The 19424-nt window shown below is 40.5% G+C and overlaps 1 protein-coding gene across 1 annotated transcript in view; it reads left to right on the forward strand.

The window, feature by feature from the left end:
* CHD7 (chromodomain helicase DNA binding protein 7) overlaps window positions 1-19424 on the forward strand; it is a 206345-nt gene that overhangs the window by 95185 nt on the left and 91736 nt on the right. The window contains 1 exon segment of the mRNA XM_032222540.1: window positions 9518-9948. Within this exon segment, the coding sequence (XP_032078431.1) occupies window positions 9518-9948 (431 nt within the window).

Raw genomic sequence — 19424 nt, forward strand, 5'->3', positions numbered from 1 at the left:
ATGTTAAAGCATTTATAATTCATAATCCAAGAATTTAGAAAAGTCCATATCTTTAGCGCCTAGTTTAATATCTTTTTCCAATTTCTGTTGCCTCTACTGTGACCATTGTGTTGATATTTATGAAGCTTCTATCTCTTCCAATTCTCCTTTCTGTCTTTCTAAAAATTTCTCTTGTCTTATGGACAGAATTCAATTTAAGTCTTTTGCTTTTAAAAATAAAAATTGTGCTTTCCAGTTTATCTCATCAAAATGAGATCTGTTTCTGTTTTAATTTTTGACCAAGAAACAATTTTCTTTCTCTTACACAAAATCCTAATAGGAATCCCTTTCAAAACAATTATGAACAAACAAGGGACTTGATCCCTTGTTTTCTTTCTAACAAAATGCGCTAAAATATCCCTAGGGACATTCCTTCATTTGTTCGAAAAAATTGTGAAGTACATCCTGTGTGAGTATCCCCCCCCCTTAATTGTTCCAACGATTCTCTTTTCCCTCTTGCCATTTTTCTAGCAGTCATTTTTAATCCAAAAGTAAAGATGTCTCAAGCAGGCAAAATAAAAAGATAAGCCTCCTTTCCCCCATTTATTATTTTCTTGTTTCATTTTAGTAGCTCTGGATACTTTCAGCCACATGGCAACTAAAGTCACAGCCTGATTCTTTATCTTATCTTTTTTTAATGCAGATTTCGTCAATTACATAAACATTTTAAGTATAAACAGTAAACCCGTCTCTTTAATAGGTTTAGTGAAAAATTATATCAAAGCACATTCATCAAAAATATGTAATAAAAATAAAAATAGGAAAAAAGAAAAACACTGTTTATTTCTCCATGGAAAAACTTTCTTAGATCTTCTCTTATTTAAGGTGTTTACAAGTCTTGAATATTTAAATCATAGTCTTGTTCACTCTCATTTGTAATCTTGAAAGGTTTACTTCACCACAGAGTTTTATCTTTTATTAGAGCCGAGGTGGTGCAGTGATTAGAGTGCAGCACTGCAGGCTACTTCAGCTGACTGCAGTTCGGCTGTTCAAATCTCACCGGCTCAGGTTGACTCAGCCTTCCATTCTTCCGAGGTGGGTAAAATGAAGACCCGGATTGTTGGGGCCGATATGCTGACTCTGTAAACTGCTTAGAGAGGGCTGAAAGCCCTATGAAGTGGTATATAAGTCTAACTGCTATTGCTATTGCTATCTTTATTCAAAGAAAATCACTCTGCATCTGTAGTTAATTACTTCCCAAAGTGTTTAGAAAACAAGGTAAGCAAGGCTTTAATGTCACTTCCGCTGCAGTTGGGAGCATAAATGGAATTTCAGGACTCCTGGCATCTCAACTCCCAAGCCGGTGCAAAACTTTTTTTTCATTTCTGCAGTTAACTTGGAAGGAACTGTCATCTGGTACACATGTGGTTTATATCTCTTGATCTCCCTTTGATCTCGGGAGATTACATTGACCAGAATCTGACTTCCAGATGGAATTCACAGCTGAGGTGGCTCTCTTCACCTTTGAAAAGCATCAGATTGTCATGATTCCTGACCAGAAGCTACCATTTCAGAACTTTCTAATGTGTATGGGTTATAAAATAGCAGAAGAAAACATTTATAAATCTATACTGCCTCAAAATGAAATCAGGTTCTTGTAATGAACTGATTACAGATAATACTTCCCAAAAACTGCTGGAGTGACCAGAACTGATAAAATCAGAAATGAGACCATAGGAGAAAGAATTGGCATAGTACCAATCTTAAATTACACAAAAACAGCAAACAAAGTGGTTTGCTGATCTGGAAAAGATGTTGTAGGATTTCATACCAATATAAGGTATATACAAATATACCTTTTTATATACAAAAGAAGAAGGTCAAAGAATATGAGGCAGATCCAGAAGAAAATGGAGAGACAATTCTACAACAACAACAGTTAACAATGGTTGACGATGCAAGAAATGTAGGAGCCAGAACTTTGTATATGCTTCGACTCCTGTAGTAAGAGGAGGAGAAGAAAGAAGGAAGAAAAGAAGTCTTGATCCTCTCTCTTCTTGCTTTACTCTAGGGGCACTGGCTAGAAATGAAATCATTATAAGTTCTAGTTCCACTTAGGCATGAAACAAGCTGATAATTTTGAGCCAGTTGCTTTCCCTCAACCATAGAAAGGAGGCAATGGCAAATCATTTCTGAAAGAAAACTGCAAGGACATCTTTAGGCAGTTGCCAGGAGTCAACACTGATTTGAAGACACACATAATAATAAAATAATAATATAATGATGATGATGATAATTCCCATTGCATTCAAATTTTAGTTTTTTTAGTTTTCCAGAAATTTACCAAACACTTTCCTAGGGAGGTTTAATCATCGAATCCCGATACTTTTTGCAGCCTTTTTAATCTTCCATTTGTATATAGCAGTGATGGCGAATCTTTTCGGCAATGAGTGCCCAAACCGGAATGTGAATACATGCCTGAGTGCTGGAAACCTGAAGACTAGCTGGCCTTTGGGTTTCCGGCACTTGGATGCACACCTGGCCAGCTGGTCTTTGGGTTTCTGGCTATCCGGCGTGCACCAAGACTAGCTGTCCGGCGTGCATATGCGTGCCTGAAACCAGAAGAGCAGCTGGTGATGCTGCACGTGCCCACAAAGAGGGCTCTGCGTGCCACCTCTGGCAGGTGTGCCATAGGTTCGCCATCAAGGGTATATAGGAACAATAATAGCATTTTAGGATCAAGAGGCAGTTTTCATATATATATATTTAGTAATTGTATAGTGCTATAAGCAAAACAACCACGTTTTAATCTTCCTTCATGTATACTAATGTAGTTTAATCACTTTCAATTTTATTGTAGTGTTTATTATTTTATGATTTTTTCCCCCCTTGGACATTAATTACAGGTAGTCTTTTTAGTTTCCACAATTAGGCCCAGAATTTTGGTCATAAATCATTGTCATTATTAAGTAGGTCATCACATGACCTGACTTGATTTTTCAATTGTTTTACGATGGTAGTAAAGCAAGTCACCACAGTAAGTGAATCACATAGTCATTAAACGAATCGTGTGGTTATCAAGTGAATTCAGTATATCCATATTTTTGCTGGAAAATGGCAGAAAACATCACAAATTGAGGTCATAAATGCAACCAAGAGGCAGACCCTTTCCTTAATTGATCAAATGGATACTTAGCAAGATTCAGATATTCTTTGCTTTCTCCGTACTCCCATTTCTTTTATACAAGATTGTATTATGCTACAATTGTATTATACTACAATTAGCAGTTATATGTTATCTTTTGTTTGAAAGAACATTACAGATCAGTCATGATAGTCAATGAGGTACAACTTTTGGTGTTTTTTCATAAGAGCAGATGTCAAAAACAGTATTTCTTTTTATCATATTGTCATTTGCCAAGCCTTTAAAGGTAAACCTGTTACACAGCTTCCCTATTTGGATGTTGGGCTTTGCTTCTCTGGTGCTTTATAACTGACCTAGCAAATATCAAATACCTCAATGTTACTCTGATAGTAGTTAACTTACACAGAGTGGTTAACTTACACAGAGTGGATTTTCTAAAAAAGGCCTATTCCATTTCCTCTTGTGACCTCCCTTCATGTCATTCAAAAAGCTTTCTGGAACCACAGTTGGTTCAATATTTTTATTTCTCTCAGGTCTATAAATAATGGCACACTTTTTTGTTCTTTTTTTAATCTTATCACCTCTCATAAGATGCATGCTTTATTGATGGAACCCCATCCAGTCTTTAAGAAGCCAAGTTTATTAATTCTTTGTCATTCTTCTAAGAAGGTAAAACCTATTTTTTAAATTCATCTAATTTAAAGTAGCAGCTTTAAACTTAACATAGCACCTTTAAAAAGAAAAAAAAACTATCCAAATTAGAAAAATAAGTCAGTTTCCTTATTTTACAAAGTTCAAACAGTTATAGATCTCTATTTTGAAATCAAGTCCCTGAAATTAAATCTATTTACCTGGCTATTACTTGTCCACAGTACAAGTTTTTCTTTTCCAAAGTTGACTTCTAAGGAGTGTAATTTCCCCATTATTATAATGGTTGTATTATCCTGGGGCCATTGTGATGTTTTCAAATGTCTCCAACATGCAAAGTCAATGAGAGAAACAGGATTGTTTAGCAATTGTGTGGTTTGATTAATGATCATGCTGATTCATTCAAGGTCTGTGACCAAAAAAGTAAAAAAAAAAAACCACTGGGTATGATTCTCTTTGCAAACACATCACTTATGGAAGCTCCATTCCAGTGGTGGGTTTCAAAAAATTTTTGAACCTATTCTGTAGCTGTGGCCTGTTTTGGTGGGAGTGGCTTGCAGTTATGTGACTGAGTGGGAGTGGCTTGGCAGTCATGTGACTGGGTGGGAGTGGCCAAGTCGATGTCACTGAATTCTTTGCCCCAAAGAATGACTTACAAAAAGAAAATATTTAAAAAAGGAATTTATTATTTTGTGCACTTACTACTTAATAGAATAAAATAAGTACACAAAACAATAAAACAGCTACTCACAGAGGAAATATGGCTGGCCTTGCCGGTCTTCACATTACTGACCACCTTACAACACACACCCTCCCAGGCCCTCTGGCTCTTCCCTCTTCTTGATTCACTCGAAGTTTTAAAAAACTCACAACCTGTGTACATACAAGACATGTTTTTAAACCCACAGCTTGTGCAGAGCACACACACTTCCAGCCCCTCTGCTCTTCCTGGATTCACTCAGACTTTTAAAAGAGTGGAAGAGTGTATACGTAGCACAGGCTGTGATTATAAAAACTCCTTGGGTGTGCACAGGCTGTGATTTTCAAAATGTCTGAGTGAATCCAGGAAGAGGGAAGAGGCAGAGGGCTGGAACCATGTGTTCCTATAGTATCTTCCAGCCTCTCTGCCTCTTCCCTCTTCCTGGATTCACTCAGACATTTTTAAAAGCCACAACCTGTGCACATGCACACACTATTCTAGCAGCCCCTCTGCCTCTTCCCTCTTTCCCCACATCTCTCCCCCCCCAGCCAGTCACCAGTTCTTTCTTCTTCTGGTGGTTCTTCTGAGAACTTTTTGACAGCATAGTGCGGATGGGCAGGGCAAGTGAAAGAGTGAAGGAGGGGAGGGAGCGTTCTGGTATGGAGCCTCCTGACCAATGGGTACAGGAAGGCACGCATAAATTCACCATCCGTATGGCCATACCGGTCCGTACCGTTGAAACCCACCCATGCTCCAGTTCCAGTTTGCATCATAAGTCAAGGACTTCCATAGTTTATATTGATACCAGACATTATGGCATCTCCAGTTATCTTGACCACCAGGAGCCCACATTACCAGTTTCATCTTTATTGGGAATCCTCAGATGTTGGCAGCCAGAGGTTATTCAATAGGGTTCATGGGATTCTATTGGGGAATTGAATTTGGGAGACCTCACACTTTAAATGATTATATACGTGCATTAAGGTTAAAAACTATCCAGGTCATGGTGCTCAGCAGTTGCAGGAAGGAATGGTATATAGAATCATCTTCTCTTAAGATACAGTTGATTTATTTGTGTCATGCCCCTATGTATGGATTTTACATGCTTTTAATACATGTACCATCAAGGAGTAGAATGGGATTCCGATTCTACCTCTAATTATTTGCTTTCCTGACTGTTAATTTGGATCATCTCTTTTTTTCACAATAATAATGACAACTTTTGCAAGATATTCTACAACAGCGACTTTTTTCTTATTAGGCCCTTTTATAATCTACTGGCTGATAAATTCTATCAAAATTTAATCTATGACAATGGTAGTCCCTTTTCTCTTTTTGAGAGAACAGTGGTAGACTCCTTAGGGTTGGTAGTTCCTAACTTTCTTTGACTGATAAATGAGTATGGACTCTGTGTCCTATGTCTGATGGTTTTCTCAGCAGCATCTCCTCTTCTCTTTTTTCAAGGTTACCCATGCACTCCATTACGGGAAATTTGGGGTGAAGCATATTTCACACTTGTGGCATTGGAGGGGCTGCCTACTGGATATGTAGAAAAAATGTCTGGATATTTCAGTGATGTTGAAAACTAGGAGGAGACAACAGTTGCGGTTGAGACTAATAAGACATCTAGATTTTTTCATTGAAGTCGAGAAAGGGACTTCTGAAATAAAAGAAGAAAGTAGTATTAGATAGATAAAAGAAATGCCTCCTTTTCCATGGCTCACAGTTAGAAAGGAGAAAAAATGAAGGGAAGTCCCAGAGATAGAAGGAGGAGGACAATCGTACAGTTATCCATTAGCAGAAGGAGATGGAAAAGAATCACAATACTTGTGAATGTAGAAGGAATAGAAAGAGAAAGAATTGTGGCTGGCTAGATGGGAACTGGCATTTCCCAAAAGGATGGTCAGCCAATCTTACAATCACCTGATTTAAATGCTATGACAAGTTATTTACTGCAAAGCTCAGATGTAAATTTTGATAGTTATCCTAAATAAGAGTGATTATCCCAAGATTTCTCGGTGTGTTTCCAAGGTATTATGTAATTCTACAGTAATCAAAATATGATCCACATAGATCTATATAATCTATATAATAACACCAAAATGTATGAAAGGCAGACAAAATTAAAAACAAACACTATTGATGTTTTAAAAGGAAGAATAATGTAAGAAGTTGAATAGATCCTGAAGATAATCTAGTCCAGGGTGTCAAACGGATTCTTCAAGGTCTGGCTCAGCATTAGAGTTCTCTTTTGCAGGCCGGCGGGGGGGGGGGAGGAGAGAGATAATGGCCGCACCCTGCTGGTCACAATAGGACGTGGGGGAACTGCCTGTTTTCAGACTGAACAGCCTCCTGCAGCACTTTACTGGCCAAAACAGGGCCTGGGGAGGGGCATGTTTCCCCCCACACCTTATTTTTGTCCTCCATGGCCTCCAGAAGCATTGCTGGCCAAAAACAGGACACACAGAGACCCTGAGAGGCTCCCACGTGGCCTGTTTTCGCCCTCCATGACCTCCAGCAGCACTCTGCCAAAACCAGGATGGAGCCTCCACATATCCCGTTTGGCTGCTGAGTGTTGCAGAAGGCCATGGAGGGCGAAAATGGGCTGCATGGAGGACGCACATGGCCTATTTTGGCTAGCAGAGCACCACGGGCTGGTCCTTTGATATTTCCAGGCCAGCCTTGCAGGCCAAATTTAAGCACCCCACAGGCCAGATCCGGCTCACGGGCCTTGAGTTTGACACCTCTGACTTAGTCCAACATTCTATCAAGTGCAGGCATCAATAACAGATAGCTATCCAATTTCTTTTCAAATGCTCCAGCACAGGAGAGTCCACACCTTCCAAGGCATTCTATTTCACTGTTGAACACCCCCTTGACATTAGGAAATATGACTGGATGTAATTTAAACTCATTATGCCTTGTCATGTCTTCTTCAGGCACCTGTGAATAATACTGCTTTTTTTTCTACATGAAGGCCATTCTGAGATAAAAAGGCAAATATCACATTTCTTTTCATCTTCTCTATTATAAACATCTCCAGCCCTATTCTCTTCTTATGTTTTTCCTTCCAGGTTGTTTCTATAATTTTCTGACATTGCACTTGTCTTCCATAATTTCTCAGATTTACAAATCTGAGATATTCTCAAGTTACTAAGAGACAACTGGACTTTCTGGTTTTTCTTTGAAGACGTTTTGCATCTCATCCAAGAAGCTTCTTGGATGAGATGCGAAATGTCTTCAAATAAAAACCAGAAAGTCCAGTTGCCTTTTGAGAAATCACCTTTGTGACAACTGTGACCTGGATGACTGAGAATCTCCATAGACATTAAGAAGTAGGTTGTCTTACTTTGTCAAATGCCTTACTGAAATCCAAGTATACTATGTTCACAGCATTCCGTTGGTCCACTAATTTAGTCACTTTGCTTAGTTATCAGAACAAACAACTATTTTGGAATCAAAATCTGGAAAAAGAATTGTGGAGATTGATAAATGATTAAATAACAGCATGGTAGAAATGACTAAAAAAAAGGCAGACTTGGAAAAAATGGAATTAAGTAAAAAGAAGATAAATGAAAATATTAAAACAGTCACCAGAAGAAAGTATGTAGAATTTTATGAAACAAAAGACAGTATGAAACTAATTTACAGCTTGTACACCTTGCACCTATGTTTAAACTCTGAACATACCATATAAATGGGGATGTCATATTTCTATTGATATGAGAGAAAAATCCAATTTGTCAAATCATCAAAATGCTTGTTATTAGTTGGTTTCATATTTCTGCCCTCTTCCTTCTTTCATAATGATGAAGAGCTGTAGATTTGACAATACATAACTGGATTTATCTTGCTTACATAAAAGTGCTCTTCATTTATAAACAGTTGATGAGCAAGTGATTTTCTATAATTGAGGTAAATCTGGAATCCTGTGTCTAGTTTCTGAAGATGAAAGAGAACTCATCTTGAAAAACCTGCATTATGTGGTGGATTAAAAGAGGATCTCAGAGTATGTGGCTTGCCATGAACTTCTGTAATTAATACCAGCTGCTTGAGACAATGGATTTTAAATAGTGATATCTCCATGCAGTAGATCCACCTAAGCATCCCATCAGCTTTGCTGTTCCTGAGAAGAGCTTCTGTTATATATTTCATTTTGTGAAGCAAAAGGAGGTCCTTTTTCTCTGACGCTGTTTTGCTATATGGAATAATTTTCCCTGTGGAACTATGTTTACACCATCTCTCTTAACATTCTAGAAGTTGCTTAAGACCCTGCTCTTCTATAGAATGTTTGGTGGCTAGTTAATAGTTGCCATATTTTAACTTTAATTTAATTGTACTGTTTATTTTGTCATATATTTTGATTGTGTTTACTTTTTCCATTAGATGCTTAACAAAGTTTGATTTTATTACTTATATTGTAGTCATTTTTAGAGGTTGTATCTTTTTATTGGATTGCTACAAAACTGTTGTGAGACTTGAATGGATGGGTTTATCATAAATAAATAAATAAATAAATAAATAAATAAATAAATAAATAACCTAAATTCTTTTAAGAACAACAGATTACAATTCTAATATAAGCTATAAAACATGGACAGAGGAGATAAGCAATAGGCTTCAGGACCATGTATCATTTTAAATTGCTTTGAAATTTCATTAATTTTGTACAAATTAATGTTCTGGCACATATGCAAGTGTGTTTTTTTTCCAAATTTTCTTTTATAGCATTTTATTTGTCAGTCCCTTTTCAAATCATTGATGTACTGATAACAAACAGGGTTATGTGATTGTCAGTTAAAATAATCATGCGTATTTTTATATTCACCTTTTGCACCTTTTTATTTAGATTTGAACATACTGAAGCAGTCCTATCTTTCGTGCTTCAGTTCCTGTTCTAGCAGAAATATGCTTCATTAACAGTTTCTAGAATGGCTTTCTATTTAAAACATGAAATGTATTTTCTGTATTGATTTATAACCTGCATATTTTCCATGAACTAATTTAAAGCATTTAGTTATTTAATGTTCATTTATTTCTCCTAGCATTCTCCGTCAGAACCCTTCCTAGAAAAAACAGTGCCAGACATGTCTCAGGTTAGTGGACCGAATGCCCAGCTCTTGAAAAGTGATGATTATCTTCCCTCAATTGAGCTACAACCACAGCAAAAGAAAAAGAAAAAGAAAAACAATCATATTGTTGCAGAAGGTCCCAGCAAAGGATTTGGAAAGGAAGGCTTTCCTGGTGGCCTTGACAACCAGGATTCTACTAGAAAAGGCCTAGAAGGCTCCCAGGAAGAAAAAAAGAAAAAGAAGAAACCTAAGGTGAAAAAGGATCCGAAGGATTTGAAGGAACCCAAGGAGAAGAAGGAGCCTAAGGAACCCAAGACACCCAAAAACCCCAAAATCCCCAAAGAGCCAAAGGAGAAGAAAGTAAAACATACTACACCAAAACCCAAGACCAGCAAAAAAGCAAGGTATGGAAGAGAACAAATAGATCCAGTGAAATACTGTTTTGCAAGTTTAACATTAAATGTTTAAATTAGTGAAAAATGTTTTAAGAGTCATTAAAGCCCATTTTAAATTGTTTTATGTTGATTTAAAATTAACTAGCACAAACTAAAATGTTTTTATTGTGTGGTTTCCAAAATATATTGAATTATAGGCTGATTTGGACCCAGATACAGGGCAAAGAAACATAAACCTTAATTTCAATCAGAATTGCAAGTCTGACTTTGAAAGAGGAAGTTAATACAAGGACACTGACTTCACTAAGCTACTGATGAAAGAAATGTCCTTCTGGGTTCAGCTCCATGTGGGGAAAAAGACACTGGAGACATGGAGGCTGCTTGGAAAGATGGTTTATTGTTGGACAGGGCCATATGGCTTGAGCCCTGAACAGAAAAGGTGATCACATGCTTCAATGTTGGTGGAGAAGAAGAGAAGGGCCGAAGGAGGGGCTTGCTAGGCTTTTTATAACCTGTTTAGTCCCACCTCTCTGTTTCCTGTTCCTGTGTAAGAAATGTATTCTGATTGGTTGTCAGACTCCCATGGGGCCATGCAGGGGCTACTCTCTAGGCTGTGTTTTGAATCCAGGTATGGATGAGTTCTCAGATGCCATGTGGCCAGTTCAGTAAAGGGCCAATATTATCATGCTTTCCTGCTGTAGCTGCTGGTGAAGTCTTTATTATGTAAAGTGGACTAGCTTGGCCTGTTAATGGCCCATTAACAGTGGGGATAGGCAGGAAGCTCTACAGGCAACTATTCTGTCTTTTAAACATGTTTCTTTCTTTTCACATCCAGAGAAATATTCTGCCTTTTCAATATTTCCTAGGATATTTCATTTTTCAGGGAGAGGGCTGGATGATAACTTCCCACACTACCCATTCACTTTCTCTTAACTTGTTCTTAAGAATTGGTTCCTCTGTCATTATAGTACTATTTGGAGGTAGTGTGTCTGTGTGGGGGTGAGACAGGATATATTTGTACTTTTTTATAATCAAATTTTCTGCTCTTGAAACAACATTGTAAATATAACTGGAACTCTGAATAACCTCATAAAGTATTTTTAAGTTTTTCGTGAGATAGGATCTTATTGCAGTTTTCTAAATTATCTTTATGACAATCACAAGAATTCTAAAGAAATGTATTATACCAGGGGAGCAGATTTTTTTCAGGAATATTCATGTGTGACAAGATTGTCCCTAAATAGAAAACATTTAGTTTTGTGTTGCTAGCCTATGTCTCATTTCATCACCAGTATCCCAGAAGAATAGATCTTTGTATTTATTAATTGTTATTGTTTTGTTTTTAAATATAATAAATATAATAAATAAGGCACTTGAAAGATGGTTGCATGACATGGGTTTTCAGGAATAATGAAACCTGTTTTGGATACATTTATCGATCTTTGTTTCTTTTATTTTCAGCCATCTTTTATTTCTGCCCTTTAGCTGCATAACTATTTTATCATGTAAATCTATAATTTAAGGAACTTTTGTTAATTTTATGTGTTTTGTGGAACAGAACCTAACATATTTTTTTAGAAAAGCTTAGAACTATTAGTATGCAAACAAGGTTAGGTTAAGCAAATTAAGTATGAGATTTTTTCCTATACATTGCATGTTCATATTTTTAAGGTTGAAGTCATTCAACTGAGTTTAAATGCAGGCAATCTTTAAAACCTGTAGAAAAAATGGTACTCATATATATTAAGGAGTTTCAAGAAATGATAAATCTGTCCAACAATATTCACAATTAAATCAAGTGGATCAATAAGCCAAATGATTAATCTGTCAAACAAAATATTTTGAATTCTTTAAAGATACTTCATTTATCTTTTTGATGTATTGCTGTGATACAGATAAGAAAAAATATGAAACATATGATTGCTGTATGCAGCAAAAAGTACATTGTGGTTATAGTATAATAATGGATGTTATAGTTATTTTGTGTGTTCTGAATAACAGATATGAAGCAATACTATAAGTCTAGCACAGATTTGCAAAGATATATCCTAAAAGATAGCAGATAACTTACATAAGTTTCTCTAGCTACTTTTTAGTCCCTGAGGCTCATTTTGTTGGGTTATCAAGCCTTTTAATTATAGTTAGATTTTATATATTGGGGAAATGATAAGTTTTGGTCTAGGTCAGGGGTCAGCAAACTGTGGCTCTGGAGCCGCATGTAGCTCTTTCCTCCCTCTGCTGCGGCACCATCACTGGTCGGCACCCCAATTTTGAGAGGAGCTTCTGGTGGGGGCGGGGGAGAAGCACAGTGCGCCAGGAGAAGACTATGGCAAGGGGAGGGTTTTCCAGTTGTCTTCACAATTGATAGGGCTTTCAGTTATGACAGGTAGAGGAAAAAGTACACCTAGGAGGAAGCCCTGGTGGGGGAACTGTACTTCCAGTCAGCTCCAGAATTGAACAGGGGGCTTCCCAGTGTTTTCTTTTCTGTGGGAAACGGGTCCAAATGGCTTTTTTAGTGTTTAAGTTTGCCAACCCCTGGTTTAGGTGAATTAAAGTAGCCACAATTTCTCAGTGATTAATATCACACTTGTCAAACCCAGCAGGAGTTTGACCCAACAAACACACTTGATAAAGGTGAAAGTCTTCACTTTGCTTACATCTTGAATGTTTCTTTTTAAATTCAGTGTGGTGATATACAGAGGCCAAATGTGGTGATACACAGAGGCCAAAACCTACCATTATCCTAATACACATGAACCTGACTATATAATATACTTTTACATTGGTCTTTCTGTATCATGTGCACCATTTTCCACTCCCAAGTTCAAGCTAGTTTTAGGAAAGAACACTGTATAGAATAGGTGATCAGAAGATTTAAGTGCTGTTCCTATATTGCATGAAAGTTAATCCACAGCATATGTCTATAGCATTAAGCAGAATCTAGTGTAATCATTACAGAAGGAGGAATTAAATGTTCCTGACCTGAGTGCTGCTGTGTATATCATGAATGCTATCCGCCTGGTTTTTAAAGTCCTTACATAAAAACTCTATAACTAGGCATACAGTTTATAGGTTGGGCCTGGGGCCTGTATGAATTAGAAGCTGAGATAGTGTTGAAACATAAGTTTGTACGTTTAGATTTAAGCACATATCTCATAAAAATATTAACATTAATTTTTATTATTAATGATATCACGTTGCTTAGCAACTTTTAAATTCCACAGTACATCAACTTTGCTTCATAAATTTGACTAATATTTGATTGTCTTCATTTCTTAAACATTTGGTAACATACGTTTTATTTTTTGTTAATTTCCTATTGCTATACCTTAAGGAAGAGCTAATTGGACATAATTTTTAAAGTTAACTTTGAATAAGTTAGCTGTTTTAAAATTAAAAATATGATAGTGAGAAGACATGTTTAGTAATAAGTGTATGCATTACACAATAACGTTTTTCAAGTCCCTGATATCTCTGTATATATGTATATATAGGCATGCAGCGAAGAGCCCATGGGATTTCTTACTACTCCATCCTCCCAGTGAACTTCCAAACAGATTGACTTTATTTATTACAAATTATTTTATGCTACTTCAATCATCTGACTGGCTTAGTATACTACATATAACACAACAATAATTCAATAGTTTATCCACATTATAAAAGTAAAATAAACACTTTCAATATAACTAATGTAATAAAAATAATAAAACATAATATCAAATTTATTTTTCAAGTATATCTTCCATCCTTGGCTCAGTTCCAAAACACACATTTAAAGAGCCAAACTTTTAAAAATATCATGAACATTAAAACTGAGGGTATAATTCTTTTATTTGATGGGAAGACATTGCACACAAGAGGTTATGCAGAGAATGCTTGCTTCCAAGTGTCCTTTTTTCATGCTTCATGAGATATGGGGATTGTCAGCAAGTATGCTTTCAGGTAAGTGTTGGACATACAGATTCTATTTAGGACAAGCAATCTTGCTTGATACAACTAGCTTTCTTGCTGTTCTGTGCAGGGGAACAAGTTTGTGGGGCTAAAAAAAAAGTTCAATCAATCCCAAATCCTACAAACTTGTTTCCCTGCACACAACATGACGGGGAAACGCAACAGACCTGAAAATCAGGTTGGCAAAGAAATGCTTTGGGGAAGTGAGGGCATCTAGGTGCCAGGTGCTGAAATGGGCCTTTCCCTCTCCAGCAGCTGTCCAGGTCTACTTGAGGGAAGGCTGGCATCTACTGGCACTTAAACATGCAGCATTCCACTCTGGCTGGGAAGTGGCAATTGGCATGGGCGCTACAGGCAGGATGCCGGCTTGTTTCAGCATCTTCCCCCAACTCTTTGGTGTTCTACCGGTGCTTTAGCCCTGGGCTGCCGCTTTATGCGCAGGTCCTGCCACCTGAGAAAGTTTTTATTTGATTTCTGAATTTTGCATAAGAAAAGGGGTCTTATACATGGGGGCAGATACATGGAAAAATACGGTAAATCGTAACATCTCTTCAAGACTTGGCATCCAGGAATGAGTTAACTCCAGCTGTCATCCAATCGGACTGAGTCTGTAAGCTGTGATGACACACTTCTTCTGGTAACTCCTCCCAGCTTTTTAATGAAGGTGTTGCTGCAGACTGACCTTTGATGGTGAAGAAATGTCTCCTCTCGGGCCCAGGACCGGACACCTATCACAGTGGAGCTGGATGCTATCTCCACCGCCCAGAGAATGGGCGTTTCATGTAAGACCTATGCCCATTCTTCATAGTGGTGGAGATAGCATCCAGGAATAGGACATATCAAAGCCTGGTTTGTCCTTACGGGTGGACCATAGTCCAGTCCGAAATCCCACGAATTGTGTGTGCTCTTTGCAGAACTGCCTGCCAAAGGCCGCCTCAGCTGAAGCGAAGCTGTCTAACTTGTAATGGCGGATAAAAGTGGACAGAGTGGCCCAGGTGGCGGCTTGACAGATCTCTTCAATCGAGGCCTGCGTTGCCCATGCTGCAGTTGTTGCTGCACTCCTGAAAGAGTGACCGGTAATATGTCTTAGCGATGGTGATGCTTGTAACTCATAGGTTTTTGCAATGCAGGCCCTGATCCAATGACCCAGAGAAGATGGGGTCACCTTGTTGTCCATCATGGCTGGTTGAAAGGAGACAAGTAAAGATTCTGTGCGTCTTAAAAAAGAGGTCCTCCCGATGTAAAAGTGGAGGGCCTTCCGCACATCTAGCATGTGCCACTTCCACTCCAGATGATGGACTGGTTCAGGGCAGAAGTTTGGCAGCACAAGCTCTTGGACTCTGTAGAATCATGTATTTACCTTCGGGACAGAGGATGGGTCAGCCGCAGCACCACCCTGCTCTGAAACCCGCCTGGCCGATGTGATGGCCACCAGGAACGCCACCTTAAAAGTAAGATAGCATAGGCAGGAATTCAGTATCTTGGTCAAGTCTCAAGTGGGATATCTGTGCATTACCGGGGTTTTAAGTTGGTAGCACCCCTTAAGAACTGTTGAATCAAAGGATGATGGGCCAGAGATTCCAGTGATTCACACATGAAAACTGAAGACCTGCCTCCTGATAGTATTAGGAGACAGACCGCTATCTAGTCCTTCCTGGAGGAAGTCCAGGAGTTAAGGAATGGAAGCTTCTGTGGGGACGAGATCCTTACTTCAGCACCAATGGCAAAAAACTCTCCAGGTGGTGTCGTATATGTAGTTGGTCGAGGACTGTCATGTTGCCTGTATTGTCTTGATGACTCTGGTGGACAGATTGTCCTCGCTCAGGACCTTCCGCTCAATTACTGAGGTGGTCCAGGGGTTCATTGAGGGTCCGGGTGAATTAGAGATCCCTGGCTGAGAGAAAGTTTGGTTGGAGGGATCCTCCATGGTGGAGTCACTGAAAAGCTCACCAGATCTGTGAACAAAGGCCTTCTGGGCCAGTTGGGTGCCAGGAGCAGGAGCTCCTCTTCCTTCTCCAGCATCTTCCTGAAGACCCCCGGGATGAGTAGAAGAGGAGGGAAGGTATACAGTCGTCTTGGAGGTCATGGACTGCCCCTAAGACTAGGTATCTGGCATAGAACCTGGCCACCCCTGACTGTTGTCCGGGGTGGCAAAGATATCTACTACTGGCAGGCTGAACTGTTCTATTAATTCCCTGAAGGTGCAAGCTCCACTCCATGTGATCGACTGGAGCTCGGCTGAGCCAGTCTGCCTGTACATTTGCCATTCCCGAGATGTGTTCCACCCTTATGGACAGAAGGTGTGCCTCAACCAGAGGCCTAGCTGTTCTGCCTTAAGAATGAGGGACCAGGTTCCACCCTGATGGTTGATACGTGCCTTTGCGGCCGTCCTTGTGAGGATCAGAATGTGTCTTTTCACCACATAGTCCTGGAAATGAATGAGAGCCAGATGCATTGCCCGCAGTTTGAGCCAATTTATGTTGTGGCTCCAGTCCGTCTGGGACTATTGACTCAGCGCCATCTTTGATTGTAGGTGTGCTTCCCAACCAAAGAGGCTGGCATGTTGTCAATGTCAGGTGTTCCGACTCCCTGAACTGACAACCCCTGGAGATGTCTGGGGACAACCACCACCCCAGGGACCTGATTATCTCTGCTGGTACCTGTACTTTGTCTGACGAGCAGCTCCTGCTGGCCCTCTAATGTGGTAGGAAATACCAATGGAGATATCTGCTGTGGAGCCGAGCCCACGGGACAATTGAGAAACAGGACACCATCTTTCCCAGCAACTGGGAGAGCTACATCAGCAGTACCTGACATTCTCTCCTTATTCAGTCTGCCAATCTCTGCAGACTGGACTGATGTTCCTGGGAGAGGTTAATCATGCCCTCTGTGGTGTCTTTGATTGCCCCCAGATGGAGCAGGCAAGTAGTCGGGGAGAGGTGACTCTTGGCGAAGTTTATGGAAAACCCGTGGTCCTGGAGGACTTGAAGCGTAAGCTCCAGGTTTCCTTCCACCTGTCCTTCTGATCTGGATTGAAGAAGGATGTCATTCAGATAGCAATGCATCCTGACCGGCCTGCTGTGGAAATGCCCCGCTAGTGCTGCAAGCAGCTTGGTGAACACTTTGGGAGCCGATGAAAGGCCGAAGGGTAGAGCTTTGTATTGGAAATGTTTCCCCGCATAGAAGAAGTGGAGAAACTGCCTGTGGGTAGGGAGGATGGGCACGTGTAGGTATGCCTCTGTGAGGTCCACCAACATGAGGAAGTCGCCCCTTATGGTCTCCAGGATGGTCTGAAGCGAGTGCATCTTAAACCGTCGGTAGACAATGTGATGGTTCAGATACTTGAGGTCTAGAATTGCCCTCCAACACCCCCCCCTCCTGAGGACTTTGAAATGATGAAAAGGAGGGAGTAGAAACCCCGACACTGTTGCTCCTCTGGAACCGGCGGGATCGCCTGAATTTCCAGTAGATGTTGGATTGCTGTTTCTATGAAGAGCTGCTTTTCCTGGTCCTGTGATACAGGACACCTGATGAAAAACCTCAGGGTGGTGGTGGTGGAGAGGAACTCAAGGTAGAGGTTGGATTTGACCATCTCCTGACCCAGACATCCATGGTTATCTCCTCCCATTGGTTGGTGAAGAATGCCAATCAGCGCCCAATGAGAAGGTTGGTTAGGCAGTCACTTCTGATGCCGAAAGGTGTGACCTTCCCCACCTCCGGAGTATCTCTTAGTTGGAAAGCATGGACCATTTCTACCTGCCCTGTCTTGCTGATGTCCCTGAGGGAATTGTCTCTGCTGACAAGGGAGGTTGAATCCCCTGTCCAATCCTGGAAAGGGAGAGCAACAAAAATGAGGAGGACCAGCCTCAGGACATCGATAAAGGGATGGCAGAATTTTGCGCTTGTCCTGGGACTTGACCAGGAGAGACTCTAGGGAATCCCCAAACAATTTAACCCCTGAGAAGGGGGCGGAGGCAAATCTCCACTTATGTCTGGCATCAGCTTCCCATTGGTGGAGCCAAAGGAGGCATCTGGTCACTATATGTGAGGCAATGGATTTGGTGACCCTTCACTAATATCTGTTTTGGTCTCTTGTCCTCTGAGAACCTGCCATGACAGATGATGCTGACAAGGCCATCACAGGGACATCAACTATGGGAACCTCCAGGGCCCTGGATAGACCAGGGCCTATGTTACATAGACATTTGTCATGGCTGTTGGGAAAGGGTCCCGACGCAGGGGATATCCACTGCCATTGGACTACATCTAGGAATAACCTGAGAGATAGAACCACCTCTCTCTCTACGGCAGGTTCAGAGAAGAGAGGAATTGCCTGATCTCTTGAGCTGGGCGTTTCTGTCTCCTGCCCTGATTGACTGGCCCCAATGTTAGCAACTTTCTTGGTCTTGAACAGAATGAACCTAAATAGGGAAGGCCGGAACAAATCCACAAAGGCAGGTTGATCGGGAATTAAGCCCTCATCATCTGATAGTTCTGAGTCCCTGAGTGCCTCTTTTAATAGACATTTTTTAATAGACATTTTATTAGGATTTATAGGCCGCCCTTTTCCCTGAGGGGACTCAGGGCGGCTTACAATCATAGGGAAGGGGGTGCAATACCAAAAACAAACAATATGTGAGCAAAATTAAATTAATAAAACACAACTTGCATTCAACAGTCAACATTCGGGCGGGTAAATTGAGAACCTATCCCCAGGCCTGATGGGATAGCCAGGTCTTTAGGGCCGTGCGGAAGGTCTGGATGGTGGTGAGGGTGCGAATCTCAACGGGGAGGTCGTTCCACAGGGTCGGAGCTGCAACAGAGAAGGCTCTCCTCCGTGTAGTCGCCAGTCGACATTGACTGGCAGATGGAATTCGGAGGAGGCCCAGTCTGTGCGATCTAATCGGTCGGAGGGAGGTAATCGGCAGAAGGCGGTCTCTCAAGTACCCAGATCCACTACCACGGAGTGCTTTGAAGGTGGTCATCAATACCCTGAAGCGCACCCGGAGATCAACAGGTAGCCAGTGCAGCTCGCGGAGGATGGGTGTTATGTGGGCGAATCGCGGTGCGCCCACTATCACTCGCGCGGCCGCATTCTGAACTAACTGCAGTCGCCGGATGCACTTCAAGGGCAACCCCATGTAGAGCACATTGCAGTATTCCAGCCTAGAGATCACAAGGGCTCGAGTGACTGTTGCGAGAGCCTCCCGGTTCAGGTAGGGCCGTAACTGATGGACCAGGCGAACCTGGGCAAATGCCCCCCTGGTCACAGCCGACAAATGGTGGTCAAAAGTCAGCTGTGGGTCCAGGAGGACTCCTAAGTTACGGACCCTATCTGAGGGGTATAAAATTTGACCCCCCAGCCTGAGTGTTGGAATATTGGCCAAATTGTTGGGAGGGAAACACAACAGCCACTCGGTCTTGTCCGGGTTGAGTACCAGTTTGTTAGCGCTCATCCAGTTCTTTCTGTTTTAATACATTTTATTTATTTCATTTTCATTTTCATTTTATACAATCACTTATATACTGTG

This window comes from Thamnophis elegans, chromosome 8 (assembly GCF_009769535.1).
Source record: "Thamnophis elegans isolate rThaEle1 chromosome 8, rThaEle1.pri, whole genome shotgun sequence".
In the NCBI taxonomy this organism is placed as follows: Eukaryota; Metazoa; Chordata; class Lepidosauria; order Squamata; family Colubridae; genus Thamnophis; species Thamnophis elegans.